This window comes from Argiope bruennichi, chromosome 4 (assembly GCF_947563725.1).
Source record: "Argiope bruennichi chromosome 4, qqArgBrue1.1, whole genome shotgun sequence".
Lineage (NCBI taxonomy): Eukaryota > Metazoa > Arthropoda > Arachnida > Araneae > Araneidae > Argiope > Argiope bruennichi.
In genome coordinates, this window is record NC_079154.1 from 67,180,706 (window position 1) to 67,202,238 (window position 21,533).

A 21,533-nucleotide genomic window follows, 5' to 3' on the forward strand; every position below is an offset into this window, starting at 1 on the left:
CAAAGGATAAAGTATCACGATCTTATGTTTGAATTTTGTATTACTCTGCACGGTGGCAATTCTCAGAAATAAGATATTTTATTTGAAAATGATTAATTACAAACGTTTTAACGGATCACTGATTAATATAACATACTAAAATTCTGCTTTTTTTAATTATAAAGAAGTTTGGAAAAATACTTGGAGGTGCACACGGATAATTATTACTTTTCGTTTTGAATGAATTCCGATTCTTTATCTGACTGTTTACTAAGAAAAATGTTGTACTTCAATAACATTTGTTACCTTCATTGAATTTTCTATTAAATGATTTTATTTCTTTTGTTAAGGATATCTTAAAAAAGGTAAGTGAACGAGCCAATAATAAGTTCCTCTAATCGGATAATAAAAAAATATTAACTCATTTGTATGCTAAATGAAATTTAATCATTTTTTATATAAATTATTGAAGATATGATAATAAAAAAATGGTTACAATAATCGTTTCAGTTTTTCATTTCTTTACTAATAAACTGCATGTACGTATCAAGTTATGTCAGTTATCATCAACTCAGCTATCATTCACTTCAGCTACAATGCTTATCATTATTTAATAAATGTTTCTGAAACTGATTTCATTTTGTTAATGAATTGTGAATTATTGCAACAGGCAAATGTATCAATGACGGAATAAATCTCATGGCAACTTCATGTGTGGAATATATAACTTTAAAAAAAAAAAAAAAAAAAAAAAAAAAATCTTTCCTTTAAGCTGAGGAAGCCAGAATCTGTATCACTGAAGTTAGAGGATTTATTATACATCATAAAGGGTTTATACTAAGAAGGAAGGTATTAAGAAGGAACAAATTATTTGTTCATTATTTGACAGTCACAATTATCTGTTAGCTCCAAGCGATTCTAACAGATGGCGATATCTGTTGACTGGATTGAGTAAGTATTCTAACAGATGGCGCTGTGTTAAAAGTACCAACGTTTCACATAAGCTGCAATTTAATGGCATAACCACCACGTGTTGCTGAGGCTAAAGTATAAGTTAAATTTATTTCGTAGTAAACGCAATACAATGAAATTCAATTGTTTTTACTTTTTCAATTTTTGGTATTAGCATAGCCCACCACGTGTTATTTAGACTGAAGTATAAATTGAATTCATATTATAGTAAAAGTAATACAGTGGAATTCTTGCTTTTTAATTATTAGTGCTTCATTGTTCAACAATCTTTAATTAAAATGCATGTTTAAAACAATCATTCTTATGGCGAAGTGTTGAAACACTTCGATTGTCCATAAACATGCGCGTACAATTGCAAAATGATCCATCAGTACAAATATTTTCTGAACAATTACTAGATATTGGGAACGGTAAAATAGAACTGCAACCAAATACGCAATGTATTAAACTGCCAGACAATTTCTGCACTGTTCTTCAGGGAAAAAATGAATTGATTCAGAATATTTTTCCGGATATACAGAGTAATTACTTGAATCATAACTGGCTCAGTGATCGGGCTATTTTGGCAGCTAAAAATGTTGATGTTGACGACATTAACTTCCAAATACAACAGTTGTTACCAGGCGATCTGATGTCTTTTAAATCAATCAATACTGTTGTTGATGAAAATGATGGTGTAAATTTTCCAATTTAATTTTTAAATTCACTAGATATACCTGGAATGCCACCACATAACCTTCGATTAAAGATTGGTTCACCTATTATTCTCCTGCGTAATTTGAATCCACCACGATTATGCAACGGTACGCGTTGGTCATCAAAAAGATCATCGGAAATATACTTGAAGCTACCATTTTAACTGGAAAGTTTAAAGGAGAAGTGGTCCTGTTGCCACGTATTCCTATGATAACATCAGAATCTACGATACCCTTCAAAAGGTTACAGTTTCCAATTCGTTTAGCTTTTGCCATGTCTATAAATAAATCTCAAGGCCAAACAATGTCCATTTGTGATTTAGATTTGGAAAATCCATGTTTTTCTCATGGGCAACTATACGTTGCATGTTCACGTGTTGGAAAACCGTCAAATCTATTTGTGTTAGCTAAAGACAGGTTAACCAAAAATATTGTGCATCGATTAGTGCTAAATTAAATTGAAATTAAAAGTATTTATAATTCAAAATAATAAACATTATTGTCAAAGATTTAAAACTATCTGCCCTACCTACCTCATTTATAAGTTTAAGTGTTACGTGTTTTTTACTAACAACTTTGTAATGTACTCATTTGTTACAAACTTGAATACAAAAAATAAAGAAATTAAATTTTTTTTTGTATTGATTTTTGCTCAATATCAACGGTACTAGAAAATCAATCATGGAGGTCCCCATGTTTTTTTACAAATGGCATCTGTGTAAAAAAGCATGGTGGTCCCCATGACCGTATTCTCCTACTCTTTCCTTTCAATAGTTTACTACTACGTAACAAAAACCTTAGCCACAGCAACGAGTGGCCGGGTCTGCTAGTATATATATATATATATATTGAATGAAATTTTTTCCGATTCATCATAAAATTCAGTTTTATTCAAAAGATTTAAATAACGTAAATTATAATTATTTTTTTTTCAGTCGGTAAATGTATTTCCGAAAAAGTTACGAAGTCTATATTTTATACAGTCTTTTGGTTCTCAAGAATTATATTTAATAATATATTCTTGAAACATCATTTTTTTTTTTTTTTTTAAAAAAAGGCTTCAGTCTTCTACGACTAAATCTAGCCGAGTTATGAAGTTTTGAATAGTATCACTATTTTAGGATAATCAATTTCAAAATTGTTCAGTCTTGAGGAAATTCCGGGCACTGATTGGCGTACCTACTCTAACACGGTAATAAAGTAGTTCAAAATTTAGCATTTTTATAAAAGTAATATTCAAATTTTCATAACTCACTTAGTTTAGGTCTCAGAAACGCGAACTATTCTTTTCATTTAAAATGTTAGTTTCCCAAGATTAGTTTACTAAATATATAGGATCGGCGGTCTGTATAAAAATATAAAATTTGTATTTCATCAGAATGTTTTATGACTCAAACTGTGTAGCAAAAAACTCTTTATTTCATTTAGACCATTTTTTCTATACATATACATGTATATATATATATGTATACCATGTTTACCATAAACACTATAGAGTTATTGAATTAATAATATAGATATCTTAAAAGCTTACAGAAACTTATTTCTTGCACTTATCTTTCTTAGACATTAAAAATTACATATTTCTAGTTTTAGTTTGCAGTAAAAGTTAGTGCAATCTTTCAATCTGAGCTTTTGTTAATGTGATATCAACACTTTGATAGAAAAGATGTTGAATTTTCCCACACACGTGCAATGTGCAAGTTAAATTTTATTTTTAATTTTTGTGTGAAATAAATTGTTGTAAAATATGTATAAAATATATTTTAAAATTTTATTTAAAATAGAAATTTAATTTACATGCTGAAAAATTGGAAATATATATATATATTTTTGAAATTTAAGATGTAAAAATCATTTTTACTATAACAATTTCGAATGTTATCGGGGAAAACCGAAATTTCTCTTCATTTTTAATTCATTAAAATTCTAAAGCGCATGCAGAGAAATTTTGATTAAAAAGACTATTTTATAAAGCAATTTTTGCAAAAGCCATATTACAAAAGAAGTATGCACACAGCAATAAAAATTACTGATGAAAGTTGCAAATCATTAATTATTTTATGTAAATTAGGGTCCAAACCATTAAGTCCTAACTATTTTATTTTCATCAATTTCAGATTTCTTAAATGTCTCCATAATGAAATCTGCACTTCAAAATGCGAGCTCACTCATAATTTTTATCTGGTCTTTCTGGGCTGTTCCTTCAGCCTTTATTGAGAAATTTTAAAAAGTCTAGATACTTTTGACCATATTAGTCATGTTTACTGGCAGTATGGGTTGTATTTAATTTCTTCAATTAAATCTCAACTGCATAACTTTACTTTTAAGAATGGGATTCAGTAATAAAGTTATATTAAATGATGTCACATTTGTTTCTATGTAAAATTATCCATGCTATTTAATTTCAAATTGCATATTGTCTAATGCAATCACTTCATTTTCTTTCTCATATAAAATGCACAGTTGATTTCAACATTAAAGTAACAAAGTGCATTTTACTAGTATTAAATGAGCAATTCTAACAGCAATTATATTTAACAATTTTAGGCCATTTGGTAGATCAAAGAAGATCTATTAATCAAGCAATTGTGCTTGCTCAAGGCAATTTTTGATTGGTTTAAAATAATGGCATTTAAAGTTCCATAACTCAATCAGCTTTAGTAGAAGAGGAGTGGTACCATTTTTACTTAAAATATTTAAGTATCTTTTAACTAGACAAAGCATATACAAATTTAGATATTTTAATTTTTCCATAAGTATATTTAGTGATAAAAACAACATAAAATATAATTGCTCCATCATTTAGACATTACTTCCAACAGGAAAAATGTTCTATCTCAAGAAATTTAAATATTGGCTATTGGGACATGATTGAAGAGGACTCATTTTATATATATATATAATAGTAAGTACTGAAAAAAAAATCACAAATTAAACTTTTATTTAAACCATATTTGTCCCATTTTCATCAAGCAGTGTTATGATATATTGAAATAAAGCATAACACTTTAATACATATCTTTAATTTACTATCCACTTATTCTATGTGAGGAAATTAAAATTTTTCTGAAAAGAAATAAAAGATGGCATTCTCAAATAAATAAAAAGTAAACAAAACAGAGTTCAGACAGAAAAATTGTCTTTAATTCAAAGAAATAAATAAATGAGTCAGTAAAAACATTTTAAAAGATAATTTATTAATTATATTTGTATACAATGGAAGCCTTTTATTACAATACAATGAAAAGTATAATTCAGTATTTATTGTCAGCTTCATTGTTCGTGTTTGAAAATGTTATCAAATAAAATCCTTTGGTACATCATCGGTTTTCATCTTCCATAAAAATTATTGTTTTTCTCTCTGAATAACATAGCATAAAATTTTAAAACAATAATATTCAGTAAAAACAATAAAATTTCCTTAAGATCCAGATAAATGTGCAACTTAATTTTATAAAAAAAATCTAAATTTGCTTTCAAACATTCCATGAATATAAAGAAAAACGCCTTATACTGAAATAAATGCAATACATAATATAAATGGGATGAAAGTAAAACAGCCCATTTTTTAAAAAAAACATTTCAAAAAAAGAGAAAACAAGATATTGCATAAACATTTCCGAGATCATAGCACCATTTCAGCAAATACAATAATTGTGAACTAATCTCAACAACAAATACTTCATAAAGAAAAGAAAAAAAAGTTTCAAAATAAGAACAAGGCATCATTTATAAACAAAACAGCCTATTTGCCAATATCTATCACAAACCAAACATAACAACATTTTTTTTAATTTTACCATTCTCCACATACAACATATATAAAAGAGGAATGTCATACACAAATTCAACAGCATTAAAAGTAAGACAAATTGTTTCCTCCATTTATTAATGATACTGGAAGATGGATTTTCTTAAAAATCCTTTTAGATATCGGTGGAAAGAAAGTCGTACTTTTTCAGCTATTGAGATTCCAACAAATAAAACTAAGTTTTTCAGAAATTAACTTAATTTCCCTATCTCGAATTTTTTGAACACTTCTGATGCAGAAAAGACCATGGAGTCTATGATTCCAGCTACAGTAAAAGTTCCACCTACGATAGCACAAACCTAAAAAGAAATAAAATATTAGAAAAAATTTTAAAAAGAGGGAAAAAAATTCAATTGTTCTTATAGATAATGATCAATTATAATATATTAAAAAGTCATTTTATACTGCAATACTATCAACAACTTTTGAATACTTATTAATAATACAAGAGTATATAAGAATTTTTAAAACTCTAGAGATCAGGATTTCATCACCCCCCCCCCATTCTGTAAAACTTTTTTTCCCTCTGGATGACCAGAAGCATACATTTACATAAAATAATTTTGAGAGATTTTGGTTAAAGTATATTAATTTTCTATTTGGTACATATGCAAAATTTTGGACAAAAACTTGCAATTTTATACTTCACTGACATGAGTGATCATATGCTGAGACCAATATCTGAGGAGTCAACATAAAACTTGTGTATTTATTAAAATATAAAATATACTTTTTATTTTTAAATGTGTATAATTTTAGCCTTATTGAATATTTTAATGTAAATAGAGAATCATTGTTTATAAGATTTCTTAAATCTTGAAATACATTGAAAAAACAAACGAACTATCATTTAACAACAGGAATTCAAATTTTCAACTGCTTATATCATCAACCATTTACTCAAAATCACAAAATTAATATACAGAATTCAGGTATGCATTCGAAACTGGATGTTGCTATTTTAGTAAATTGAATTTAAATAAATCAAAATATGTAGATGAACTCTTACATGAAGGAATAATTCATACACTCAGAGAACATATTTCTAGAACAACAAGCATTTACAGTTCTGTTGTGTGGTAATTAACTTTGAAATAAAGAACAGTATTCAAAAACTTTTTTGATAGGCTGTACCAGATCTAAAATATAATTTGCTCTTTTTAACATCTAAAGGATTTGCCTACATTTCTAAAGTGATTCTATGCTAAGAATAAATAAACATGGCAATATTATTATGGAAGCATTTAAAAGAGACAAACATTTATAAACAGATTTAAAATCTTTAGTAAAATAAAATATTGAATGTAATTTAATAGATAATCTCATTGATTACTATGACATTCAGCATAAAAATTCTGACCATTTAAATAATATATATAGAGAGAGTAATAGATTTTAACAGAAGATCTTATATTAAGAATAATTTATTTAACTTGGATTTAATTATGAGAATGTTTCAAACTCGTATTCTAAAGAATCAAAATGATGGCATATTAGAATTAATACTGATGTTTGAGGTTCTTGCACACTAATCATTGGGAAGTTTTCCAATATTTCCTTATTATAATAAATACTTGGGAGATTTTCCGATATTTCTTTATTATAATTAATATCATACAAAAATGTTTTTTATTTTATTGAAAAACATGAATGTTAAAAACATCATAGAGTTTAAAGTAAAATATGAAAACATGCAATAAATGTATAAAATGTTTAAGGATAGATAATGGAAAGAATTTTTAATTAAAATTCACAAATGAACATCAGAATTCATTTTAATAATAATAAAAGTGGTGGTGGGGATTTTCATTTCAATATACAATTGTGTCCTGCAAATATGCATCTTAATAGGCCTAAAGTACAAGCCATATTTCTGTGTGTAGGCTTATACCTTTATATTGTTCTTTTAAAAATAAATATATATTTTATTTTCCATGAATTCAACTTTGCATTTTCCATATTAACAAATTCTTTTAAAAAATAAATCATATATATTAGAAAGTTTGCTACAAAGACATTATAGCAAGACCTTTCCCCTCCCAAAAATGTTTAATGAAGTTTTAAACATCAATATAAAAAGATTAAAATTTCACTGAATTTAAATAAGAAGAGATTGAAAAAATAAAGTAATGCAAGATGGAGACATTTAATAAACAAATTATGTAAGGTTTTTAATGACAAAAAGTCAACTTACTGTTGTTAAAAAGCTGTAAAGTGGCGGCCTTGACTCAGTGTACTTGACTGTGATGGGAGTTAAGTCATAACGAAACCAAATGGCTGGCATTATTCTACCTGAATGACTAAATGTAACTGAGCTCTAGAAATAATAATAATAGTCATAAATAAATAATTTTGCTAAGAAAATGCAGTAAGAAAAAAAATGGCAATTCTATATTAAATAACAATTTTGTATCATAAATAATCATACATTAATAGTAAGTACGTTATAATTATTTGATGGTGTTATAAAAAAATTATACATTTTTCAAAATTATTTTTTAATTAAATCAAGCAGAATTAAAAAAAAATTCTCTAAATAAACTAATACAAAATTAATTAAAAGAAAAAAATAAAATATGCTTATTAAGCAAAATTAATGTATATAAAGTATTATTTAAAATAAAATATATTCAACAGAAATTAATAATGCAAAATGGCACACATGTGTGATATTATAAGAACTAAAATCATTTTTAATTCACTAAAATTTTTGAAATTCATCATAAGCAAAATAAAGTCATTATTCCAGATGTAGAATTTAAGCTACAAAATGAAATCAATTCCCTTAATATTGCATCAATGATTTCAAAATCTGTGTTATGTATTTATCACTACATTCTGCTCACAAAGCAGAAACATTTAGGATTAAAAAAAAAACTACAATTAATAATTATTCTTAAAGTAATTCCCAGTTATCTTCAAATCTATATCTTTAATGAAATTTATTTAATATATTATACAAGCAAAGAAAAACCTTTGATGTTATTATGCATGGCCTCTTTAACAAGCAATATATGCACTGAAGTAAAAGTTGCTATTCAATATTTAGGCTTTCAAAGAAGTAAACATGAAATATGGCTGAACCAATCAATTAATAAGTGACTCAAAATACAATTTGCATTTATAATACTTATATTGAGCACACATTATTATACTGAAATGATAAAAATTGCTAATGATCATAAGAAAAAGCTTAATATAAATAATCTTATGAGCTGAATACTTTTATCAAATTCAATTACATTTATTTGCAACAAAATTTGCCTTTCAAATAATTAATTGTTTTACAAACTGTATCAGTATAATAATTTTTAAAAAAAAAGTTAAAAAAATTTCTTTAAAATGCTTAGAAATGAGCAAAGATATCTCAGATGACTTTTATTAACCAATGCCATTATAAATTAATATTAAATAAAAAACACAGGAAATTTTAAATTAAAATACCAGGGAAAAGTTCAGGGTGAACACATGGAAAAAGAATACAAACACAACACTAAATAGAAATAAATATCTATCATTTTATTCTAAAATCATATTTAGTCAACAGTTTTCAAATAGAATATTTACTAAGTCAAAATTTATAAAAGATTAATTAACATGAGGATAACAGATACTTGCATCAAATTAGTTTTTCCACATAATTGTTTTTATAACAGGATTTTTCAATCAATATATCTTAAATGTTTAACATTGAAGTAAATTAACTGCAATTTACTTTCAAAAAAGAAATTTTTATATTTAATTACTATTAGATAATAATAATAAGCCTGCCAGATGGAATTTCATCAATGAAGAATCAGTAATAAAATTACATCAGTAGTAAAATGCTCTGAATAAACTGTCTTAAGGTTCAATGACTTAGAGGAATACAAAGAACAAACATATTAACTTTGAATATAAATATAGCATATCTGCAACTGTATAGTTCAACTAGAAACTATACTATAATCGTCTATCATAATATTTAATGAAAAAATATTGATTTTAAGAATATGTACAAGAAGAGAAATGTAAAATTGAAATAAGTTGTGGAATATCACTTTAAATTCTAAGTAAGATTATTCTTTATACACCAAAAGAAAACAAAGGCTGCTAATTTAGTAGTCATATTATATAACATCAGCATATACCCGTACCTTATATGCATAAGTATACTGGTAGGTTTCTATCTTAAGACCATCAAGAGTCTCATAAATAGTTGGTACTATCTTCATCACATAATCATGCGACTCAATGTCTGAAAAAAAAAAAAAAAAGAAAAAGATTTTGAAAGATAATATACATTACAAGAAATGTTAAAAATTGCAAATTTGCATTAAAGAATAATATGGAAACTAATGAAGTAATGAAGAAAATATATTATTTAGTACTTACTCAGACCAGCTAATGAAAGAAAGCGATTTTACTAAAATTGTAAATTAATAATTTTTACAATAATAAAAACTAAATAAAATAATTTTTAGGAATGGTTTCTATCAAAGAAATAATGCAATTTTAATGCTAAGATAAATAATTACATGTTTTATCATTAAATATGTTAGTAATACCATAAAATACCATATTATTACATATACTTTTTTACAACTGTTATCACATACAAAATTTTAAAAACTTTATTTGTATTTCTTGCATTTTTAAAATTAAAGTAATCACTGAATAAAATAGAAAATACTTCTACTCATATGAAATTACTGAATAATAGACTTCAAAATATTTAATTAGTTTGGAGTTTTTCAGAAAAAAACATTTTGTCTCTAATGTATCATGTTTAATATCATAAATAATACAAATGAGAATTACTAAAGTTTTTATTCAAATTAAAGGAAGGATTCCAGTCAGTAAAATAATTTAAATGCCATTTATTGCTTCTTTATTGAGATTGCCCTAGTATAATTTAACTAAAAGTGAAATGGAATAATTGAATAAAGTTCAATCAATAGTATATTAAAAATTTTTTAAAGAAGTATTTATACTGAAACAACTTAAAAAACCCATTGTTATATTTTATTACTGAATTATACTTATATTTAAATTATAAAATTTAAGAATAACTGATTTAACAAAAATTAATAGTTACTTAAAAAAACAGTTCTTTCAAAATAAAATTCGTAAAATTCATGGGTATAGCATGAAAAGTATATTTTTTACAGAGAAAATATGCACTATTTTGTTTAAAAATAATAAGTGATTTTATTTATTTTTCACTTTTATATGTAATTATTTTCTTTATTTCATTTAGTTTCAAATTTAAAAAAAAACATGATACATTAATATAATTTATATATGAAAGGCTTAAAGATGAACAATTACTTTATTTTGTTTAATTTATTGAATATTTATATGTGCATCATGCGCTAAAATAAATTTTATAAAAGAAAAAAAAAATCGAAATTAATTTTTGAAATCTCTTTGAAATAAATCTTTGGAATTATTTATGAAACTACTATTTGAGAAATATATTTGAGCTTAATATATGAAATGTACATGTGTCTCAAGCTTCCTGTAAACCCAACATGTTTTGGAGTAAATGGGAGATATTTTCAAAAACAACGTCAAGAATTTTAATTTGTTTCAAGGTATATAAATATCTTACTTAATAAGATGAGATCATCATCAAAGAATGCTGTGAAATACATGCAATGAATTAGAAATATCAGGTTGTTAATTCAAGAAATTAATATAATCGTTAAAAATAATTTTTGTAGTACATCTTTCATTGAAACCAGCATAAAATGAAACCACATTACATTATATTTAGATAAATACAACGTTATGGCAGATTTAAATATAATTCAATGGATCAATTGAGACATTACATATTCTGTAATTAGAAAACTATATTATTAAGCAAAAAACGTTTCTTTCTGAACTGTATTGTTCTACTTTTAAAAAAGAAGCACTATGTGATATTTGACTATGGAAAAATGGGTTTGCACTGAGATTTATTGAATGCAGTTAGAAGACAGTGAATTACTTGGGATTTCATAGTCAATCCTATCAATACAGTAGTTGTACTATATATTTAATTACAAATTAGATTAGCAAAAATATGATACTGATAGGATAATGTAGCTTTATGCTACTCCCAGTAACTTTCTGAATGTAAATCCAACCAAGACTTTAGACAAGAGGATGAATTATAAAATATTCTATAAAAAAATGGTTAAATCTTTAGAATAATATAAAGCCACATTTGATATTAGGCTGTCTATTATCAAAACTTATATGTGAATAGTTTTTTTTTAATAATAATGACAAATACCAATTATATCATGTGAGGCAGCAAAGAGTTGTAAATATGTCATAAGAGCTTTAAATGTAACATTTTTAATCTAATATTTACCATGGTATAATTAAGAAAATGATTGTAGCTAGCACAGTTAAATATCTAATGCTTGTGGTGGTAGATTTTTACATTAAATGTTCTATATCAAATTTTTAAAACTATTTATATCCAAAAAATTAAGTAAAGGAAATAGTTATAAAAAATCAGAAATAAAAAAAGTGAATTAAATTAAGTGAACAAATAATAAAATAAATTAAGTGAAATTAAATGAGTAACACAAATATTGGTAATGCCAGATAGATAGAACAAAGTATAATAGAGCAAATTTTGGAAGAAAAAAATTGTAATAGTCAAGTTAAGAATATTTATTATAACAAATAAAGAATGTCTAAATTTAAACTAAATGAAACTAGCACATATATAATAATGGCCAATGAAAACATTAAGCTATATTTTTACATATTTTAATACTAATGTAAAGCACAAAAAAAAAAAAAAAAAAAAAAAGACATAATAGCAAAAATTATTTTAATAATACTTATAAACAAAATAGTCATTTCAAAAGAATTATTAGTTCCATTTACTTTATAATGTCATATTCATAAAAGAAATATGAACATACATTTTCGTTGGCAACTACTGTATATAATGAATGATCAATTAATGTTTAAGCTGAGCAAAAATATATGACTCAATAATGGGTACATAACAGTATCTTCATGAATAACAGTTTCAGTGACATTGTTCTATAATTAAAAGTAGGATATCCAAGGTTTTCTCTAAAGCAGTAAAATAAAAATTGAGAACTTTTAACAAGTATAAAAAAAAGTTACCCCCCCCCCCAAAAAAAAAAAAAAAATTTTTTTTTGACTGCTTTATACATATGCTAAATAAATGATTTTGAATTCCTTCTGAGCAACATTATTAACTGGCATTATTTTAAATGAATGAATTAATCGATAGAAAAATCAGAGTGATATAAAAAATATCTCAAGAGCATTTGCTATAGGTGAAAATAACAAAAATTCAACATTTACCTCTGGCCTTAGATCTGTCAATACCTTTCAAAGGATTGAAAGAACCTTTTATGGGAGAGTTACCCTAAGATAAAAATGCAGTTAATATGTTTTAATTACAATATACAAATAGTAAATAAAGTTGATTTAATTTTGTAAAATGTAATTTCAAAAATTAAGACTGAACAATAAAATATTTTTCTCTCAAATTTATGAGCACATTAAGAAAACTAACCTTAGTAAGCTCTTCGAATGGCTAAAAAGTAACATAATTACAATAAATATTTGTAAAGCAGAAAATAAATAATAATTCTAAAGCACAGATAATTTTTGATAAAAATAGCATGATATTATGTATCTATAAATATCAATCTGATGGAAAGAAAATTACATACTGTAAAAAAAAACATACTGTTCCTTCAAATTACATACTGTTCCCTCAAATCAAAATAATAATGAAATGCAAATGCTTTTCTAGTAAATTCTAAATGAGAAAAGCTATTTATAAGCAATTTAACTCCCTTTTACACACGTTGAAAAAAATAAAATAACATGATATGTCAATTAGAAAAATGTAGTCCCCCCCCCCTAAAGCCGTAAATAAAAGCTAACCAAAGACTAAAAAGTATCCGATGAAATAAAAATTTCACATGCTCAATGGATTAGGGTTTTTTTAAAAATTTATTTATTGAAGTAATTATTTGACATAATTCAGTATCTGACATTATTGGTGATTATTAGTTAGTAATGAAGATAATTTTTAAATAATTAAATTTTTGGCAACTGTGGCAATTTTTCAACTGTGTCTTTGTGTATAAAATTGCAAATATGTAATATTTTACTTTTAATAATTTCATATATATTAAAAAGATGAAAAGCCGCTTTTAATAATAATAATAACAAAACAGATAAAAAAACATATTTATAAGAGAAAATAAGATTTTTGCTTCAGTTATGACAAATTTAAATAACATAAATAAAGGTTCTGTCCCATTTTATGATATTTGATAGTAAAAGTAGAATAGTTATTAAGAATATCATAAAGCATTAATTGTTTATTTATCAATTATTTAATTTTGTGATCTCCCAAGCTTATAATACAGATGAGTCTCAACAAATATCACTTACATGCATGCATGCACATACTCATAGATACACACACACAAGGAAATTTTTAAAAAACCCCACAAAGATCGAATTGTAGAAAATATACAACACACTGAATAAAATCAGAAATTATGCTAAACTATAAAAGTATATTTTAGAGTCTGGATTAGCTATCCCATTGCCCTTCAGGATATTATTATTATTATTTTGTGATATCTTATTTTCTTGAGAAAAAAAAGCATGTTAGAAGCATTTTTTGAGAGGAGAAGAAAGCATATTAATGCATGTTACTGAGCAATTTTAATTTTAAAAGGATAAAAAGAAGTAAATTATTAAGGACAAATTACAATCAGTTGATGAATATTATTTTTAGTTTAATATTTTGGTTTTTTTATATTCGTACATATAAAATGCTACATTTTGAGAATAATAAATAATGAATTTTAAAAATCTAAATCAATATCTAAAAATGCTTATTTTAAAGATAATATATTAATTAATCAGATGCCATTTTTATAAATTTCAGCTAGAGAGGGAATACATATTATCATGAATAAAGTGTTTTCCTATATCAAATTTCTTGTAAAACGTATAGCATTGGTAAAAAACATTGACTGTGTAAAAATTGAGGTTGGAATAAAAGCTTACAATGAATGAATGCTTTTAATTATCCAAAATTAATTATCACAATTGAATTATTTTAATCAGTGTTATAAATGTTACTTCTGCTCTATTGTACAAATTTAAAATTTCCCAGTTTCCTTTATAATGCTTATTTAATGCAAAATAATGTAATTCACAAATGATATAAGAACAAAAGAAACATTTGATTAGAGGTTTCATTTCTATAAAATAATGTACTAAGAATTTATTAAGTAAAATAATAAATTGTTTGGCTTACCATTCGGGTTCCGAAACTAACTTCATGAATAATGTGTGCCATGTCAATGCTATCTGGCTGTGTTGAAGCAGAATGAGTAGAAACATGAAAATTACCTGGGACCTAAGATGAAAGAATGAGATCTTAAAAAAGTATAAATATTGCACAACATAATATTCTTTTACTTCTTTATTCCATTATGTGAGAATTTCGTTTAAAAATACAATAGAGAGTAATATGAAATAACTTATTTAACACCAGCTATGAATGCACAATTCAAATCAATACCTTCACCTCAAGAAACATATCATTCAATAAATGTTGTTACTATTCATGCTTAGAGGTATATTACATGAACCTTAAGAATAAATTGAATTTATTTCTGATTAATTATAAAAAGGACAAAAACATTACTAAGCTATTATTATTAAACCTATTAAAAATAATAAAACTAAAAGTGGCAAAAAAAAAAAAAAAAATGTCATTTCTTACACACTCTTTAGTTACATTTAAACTGGATAAAACTTTTAAATATTAATTTTTTTTTATACATCTTCGATTTTTTTTTTTGATTTTTTTTCAAATACATAAAATTTAAGATGGAGTTTCCCTTTTCAATGAAACAAAATTAAAAAGAAGTGTATATGACTTTGATAGTTTTTAAAAATACACTTTTATTAGTTTATTTTAATTAATTCCAATGCTTTCATTTTTAACTTATAAAAATTGTAAAAGCTCATATATTGAAGTTCCATACTTACACCTATTGCAATAAAAAGTCACCCATGGATTTGTTTAAAGAAGGAATATGAATTAACAGAGGGGGGAAAAACATTTCCCTTATTATTTCTGTAATAAACGGAAGATCGAAAATGGTAAACAAATCAGCGGGTTTTGTCCCCTCAAAATTTTCTCTCATACTCTTCAATAATTTTTCTATGCTCCTTCCCATGTTAAAAATTGGGGACCATGGGAATACCTTGCATGGCGCGATTTTTACGAAATATAGAACTTTGGCGCAAATCTAGCATTTTTACTGAATCTTTCGATATAATAGGTATTTTCAAATTCTATTTTGTCGCCAAACAGGCACCAAAATTTGACAGGAAACTAGTTATGGCCACAAGGTAATATATCGAATTTCATCTACTTAAGTCGTAGTTTTCATGAATTTACTGTGTTTATGCGAAGTGTGTGAATTTACTGCGTTTATGCGAAGTGTGTGAATTTACTGTGTTTATGCGAAGTGTGTGAATTTACTGTGTTTATGCGAAGTGTGTGAATTTACTGTGTTTATGCGAAGTGCGTGAATTTACTGTGTTTATGCAAAGTGTGTGAATTTACTGTGTTTATGCGAAGTGTGTGAATTTACTGTGTTAAGCTGCAGTACAGACCGACAGACGGTCATCTATTTGGCAGATTTTGTTTAAAATTTGACAAGAATCTATATTTTAGATGCTAAACCTATGAACCAAATTTTATTTACTTAGCTTTTTGCAGAATGTAAATCATTAAGATATTTTGTTTTTCGAAATTTTAATTAATTGAAATTGAATTTTGGAAGTTTTTCGCGATAATTTCTGAAAATATTATTGTACAAAAATACTTAATCAATTAAAAACTTTAAAAAAAATAATTTTTTAACTATACCAATTTGATAATCATGAAAAATTTTCCTGCATTTTGGCAATTGGTTAAAAAGATTTTTTCGTTGAATTTTTACATTGTTGACCTAAAATTCAAACCCCTTTTATTGTTTCATCAAATATTTAAACGCATGATTTTCTTCAAATTTGAAAGCTAAAGAAAGGTTCTGCTCTAGATCTGTGTAGACAAAGCGAGGGACGTTTACGTTTTTAATAAACTTATGATGTCATGGAATTAGTCTCATTTAGAAAGGTTTATGTACACAATCAACAAAGTGTATTTAAGACGAATAAAATAACATGGCAATATGATGGAATCGTGGATAAGAAATAACTGAAGCGATCTAAATTCAATTAAATATAAAAAATATCTTTGGCAAACAGGATGGTTATCAAACATTCGAAATAATTTTTGCAAAAAAAAATTTTTTAAAACAAAATTGAGCATTATTTTCATTTGCGAATAATTTTTGATAACTTAATTCTTTTAAATGTTCTTTAACCTCTTAAAATTAACTATACATAGTTGTTTTTAGTAGGAAATAATGAAAAAAATTGTTATTTGCTTATTTATTTGTCTAAATTTCTATGCGTCGATTTTTTTCCCCATTAATTTTGAAGTTGGATGAATAGATTCCATTATATTACAGAATCTTATTATGTTTTACTCAAATTCACTACTTATTTACTATCAGTCAGTAATGGAGTCAAGTCCTCCATATAAAATGAAAATTAAATTGAATCAATCGATTAACTGAAAATTAAACTCTGAAAATACTGTCATTGTAATTCTTTATAAATAATATGCAAGTATAGGAATATCAGAAAAAGAGTGAAAAATAGATAGTGTTCGTTTTATAGATTGCCATTCATTTGACAATCAATGGATTGCAGTCCAATTTCATCACAAAACATAAAAACTGTTTAGGTCAATGCACTGCTGCTAAAAATTTTACAAAAGGATGTTACAATCATAAAATTAGATATTCCAATTTCCACAAGAATTAATAAAGAAATATTTTGTCTGGATTTCGAATAAACGAACTTACCTTATTTATATAAAATCTTCCTTCAAACAAGCACCCCTCTTGTTTCTCACCTAATGGTTGTTTGAGAATATTTTCAACGAAACCAACTTCATGGCGTCCCATCTCATCTTGAATGTCTAAGCCCAATACTGAAATGGATGCCAGAATCAATTAAAATAACGAAATTTAATAAGTTTCCTCATTTTAATACAGACTGCAAAACCTGCACTTTAAATTCTAAATCAAAATTAAATATTGAAAAAACTTTAGATACTTATTCATTTGTTAAATCAGAAAGGAATTTTTAAATATTAAAGCATGGTGTTTCAAAATAATGTAATATTCACCTGAACAAGATAATCTGGGAAGACTTATATTCAGATGAACCAAAATTCGATCATTATCACCAGGATTATCTACAAACAGTTCACTTGACCTGTCAAAAAAGAAAGAAAAAAAAATGACTTTCTCTGCTTAGTATTTAATATTAAAACATAAAATAATAAAGAATATAAATCAATAAAGAATATACAATACTAATAAAGAAACATATAATACTCATAAGAATTGAGTAAAATAATACATTTTAATTAACTGAAATTAATCAAAAATTCTTTTGAGTTTGTACCACACAAATCAATTAAAGAAATGTACTGCTGTAAAGATGTTGAAACAATACAGTTTTTTTAAAAAAAAGGATTTCATGGAATAATAATAAAAAAAGCTGCAAATTTACATGAAAAATTAAAATACTTTAAAGTATGAATTTGTATGTCATGCAAATCTTCTACTCACTTCAATAAATAAAACCCCTTGCATATTTTTAAAAAAATTCCTGTTAAATGCACAAAATGTTTAAAAGTACCATAAAAAAATAAACAGAAATAAAACATAAAAACAAAAATTCTATACTGCTGCATTAAAAACTAATAGAAATTTTATGTATGTCATGCACTGCATAAGTTATTAACAATGACCCCCCCCCCCTCCGTTCTACACTGCATTAATAACACCACTTTCTTTATTCCAAATTTAATAACAACTATAAAAAACTTAACTATAAAAAAGACAAATCACCAAAAAGGTATGAGCAAAAATGGTTGCATTTCGGTATGATGATTCAGACACTTATTATATCGGTGGGTAAAGTTTGCTGCTGCCCCTCTTCGAAAAACGGTATCGTCAGGGGATGTGCCTTAATGTTCCTTCGAAGCGTTATCTTATTCTACTATTTCTTTGCGTAATTTTTTAAAGTAAAGAATAGTGGCAGAATGTCGAAATATTCATCCAAAGTCTCACTTTGGCATGCTTGTATACTAACATCTTGTTCATTTCGAAAGACTTTACCAACTCGTTAAATAAAATTCTTTGAAGCGAGTTTAGCGCCCTTCTTTAGAATGCGGCTTAGAGCAGAGTGATTTTCATCTGTTTCTTGAATTAAAGAACTGGTTAGGATGTCAGAATCATAATTCAAGACAAATGAGGAGTTTCAAATGAACGTTAAGACTCATCATACATCAAAACAATGAGAAGAAATATCTTTTTAGGAAAGGAATAATTATAGTGTTATGTGTTCCTTATTGCTTCGTTTCATTATCTTAATCATTATTTCATTTTGCAAAATACGAAATGTGTTGTTACTTATAGCGTACAGGGATGTGTTGCGTATACTGAATAAATTAAAAATAGTTGATACTCAACTATAAATTATCTTTTGATAGGTATCCTATACAAGGCAACAAGTCCAATTGCTTTAAGGTCGGCTTAGTTTAGTTTAATTATATCAGCGTACATGTTTTAAAGTAACATGGGGTGAACTTTGTAATTTTAGGGCTATTCGGTAAGATGACGAAATTGACACCTGAGCTAACATCCCTTCTCCAAACTTCCACATTACACCTGCTGGTAGACAATTAACCCCAATAGCTCTAATGTGCACCAGACCCACTTACAAGCAGTTCTTCGATGGAATCGGGTCTCGAACTTGGAACCCTCAATCCCGAAACCGACACCTTACTATCAGGCCACCGTGGCCTCCGATGAAAAGCCGATCCGGTTCGCGGGAAGGGAACAAAAACTTCCAGTTAATTTAATCATATTTCTATTCACTTCATTATAAGAATCAATTATTCTTATAAAAATATATTATTGCGTATCTTAAAATATGTTTTCAGATTTGAGCAATAGGGAAATTATAAAAATCATGAAAAATAGTACGAGTCGATATTTGTATTTATTGCACTAAAACCGAAAAACCACTATTGTTTATTTAATTCATTCTTTCAAGTGAACATTTTTAAAATTTTGAGCAGAATTATAGATTTATACGATAAAAAGGCTTTTTTAAAGAAGCACATTTTAATGTTTAGATATCTCCAAATAATAAACCTCAAAAAGTTTCTTATCACCTTTTTCCAATATGGGTAACATTCATTTGAGTATCCTATACTAATGAATCATCAGCAGATAGAGAAATTGTCCTGATCGAATACTTTAGACAAACGTGCATCAGATAAAGGGTGAATACAGTTAAGAGCAGAAATAAAATTGCAGACACATAGGGAAAAATATATTGAGAGATCTCAGAGGAATGGATATTATGCATGATAGATGATACATGGACCGATGAGATGAGCTCCAGCGTATGATTCGCCAATGGACAGTTGATAATGATTTTTAGAATTAGATCTTATAAATGTTACAGTTAATTTAACAAGCCAGATTTTCTTTTTGGTGATAGCCGAAAATTTTTTACTGTATTTTTAACTGGGAAAACAAAATTTCCGCTACAAAAATATCTGCTACATCATATTAGGCAATAACTGTCAGCAGCATTACTCTGAAATGAGGAGCTGCTGGTAGTACGTATGCCGTACAAATAGTGTCTGTCTCAGGCAGGGATGATCAGCTGTTCAACGGAACTTCTTTCGGCAAGTCAGACAGTTATGACAGAATACTTGAATGTTACTTTTAAATCGATATTTAATTGCAAAGTTATATGCTATTTTATATGTTAAAGGTATACGCGATATTTTATTGTAAAGAAAAACAAATATGACTATCCGAATAATAATTTTTAAGACAGCGGAAAATAGGATATTGCTATAATTCAATAGAGATGATAATTTTAAATCAGTCTGTACATTTTCCATTTAAGTGACGGAAGACGGGGGTGGAGATGCAACTGTTTCAATAGCATTAAGATCAGATATGATGAAATCATTTTGTTAATCATACTAGCAATTGTGTGTTTGTTAAATTATACTAGCAATTGTATATGTAAATTTCTGTAATTAGATATTTGAAATTTTTTAAATTTGGGTTTAAAGTGTGTGTGTTTTTTTCTCCGAGAACATAAATAAAACTAATTAGAAAAAGTGACACAATTAATGACAAATATAAAAAAATTACAGATTTTTGTCAAATATAATCTTTTTAAATCTAAAAGATTTTTAAACAATATTTATTTATAAATGTTGGAACATATGAAAGAAGGTCCCTTGAACGTTTTTTATGCAAAAATATTAGCATGTATGATCCTACTTCGGATTGCGATCACTTATTCAGATTTGATTCTGACCACTAGTCTTCAATGGTTATTCTCTCATTTAAGGAAAAGGAATATTAAATTATATCAATAAAAGCACCTCATAATTTAAGACTTGACATGAATATGGGAGATAATTTCAGGGATCATTGGATGTTAGATATTTGAATAGAATTGCCCTTTTTAAGTTGTTTTCAAATAAAATAATGCATATTTGGAAAATTTTGCATATTACCCCCGCCTTAAAAAAATTTAATCGATGAAGAGCTGTCAAAGGCAGTGGGCAGATTCAAAGACACGTTAAAATTTATTGTTCAGATTTTATTTTAATTTCGAACCAAAGTACTTATTTAATTATAATTTTAAATATGTTAAAAGTAAAACAATGATAAGAACTTGTAGTAAGATATCCATTAATTTTGTAATGTTGCCTAAACAAGTAAATTATTGGAAAAAATATTCATACAGAGCCAATGCATGTATTTTTTTTAAATATTTATAATGCAACAATTAAAATTATAAACAATTCACATATACGATTAAGGATAGCGGAAGCTGGCTCG

The 21,533-nt window shown here is 26.1% G+C and overlaps 1 protein-coding gene across 2 annotated transcripts in view; it reads right to left on the bottom strand.

Annotated features, from left to right (window-relative positions):
• Positions 1 to 4,825: 4,825 nt before the first annotated feature.
• LOC129966637 (endoplasmic reticulum-Golgi intermediate compartment protein 1-like) overlaps positions 4,826 to 21,533 on the bottom strand; it is a 76,195-nt gene continuing 59,487 nt past the window's right edge. The window contains exons 3-10 of one of the 2 annotated variants that reach the window (XM_056081135.1): positions 17,771 to 17,859; positions 17,445 to 17,572; positions 14,771 to 14,872; positions 12,998 to 13,018; positions 12,784 to 12,847; positions 9,597 to 9,697; positions 7,655 to 7,777; positions 4,826 to 5,759 (exon numbers count right to left, since the gene is read on the bottom strand). In XM_056081135.1, the coding sequence (XP_055937110.1) occupies positions 5,652 to 5,759; positions 7,655 to 7,777; positions 9,597 to 9,697; positions 12,784 to 12,847; positions 12,998 to 13,018; positions 14,771 to 14,872; positions 17,445 to 17,572; positions 17,771 to 17,859 (736 nt within the window). In that variant the 3' untranslated portion in view covers positions 4,826 to 5,651. The remainder of the gene's footprint in view (positions 5,760 to 7,654; positions 7,778 to 9,596; positions 9,698 to 12,783; positions 12,848 to 12,997; positions 13,019 to 14,770; positions 14,873 to 17,444; positions 17,573 to 17,770; positions 17,860 to 21,533) is intronic. The other variant, XM_056081136.1, reaches the window with a different exon arrangement.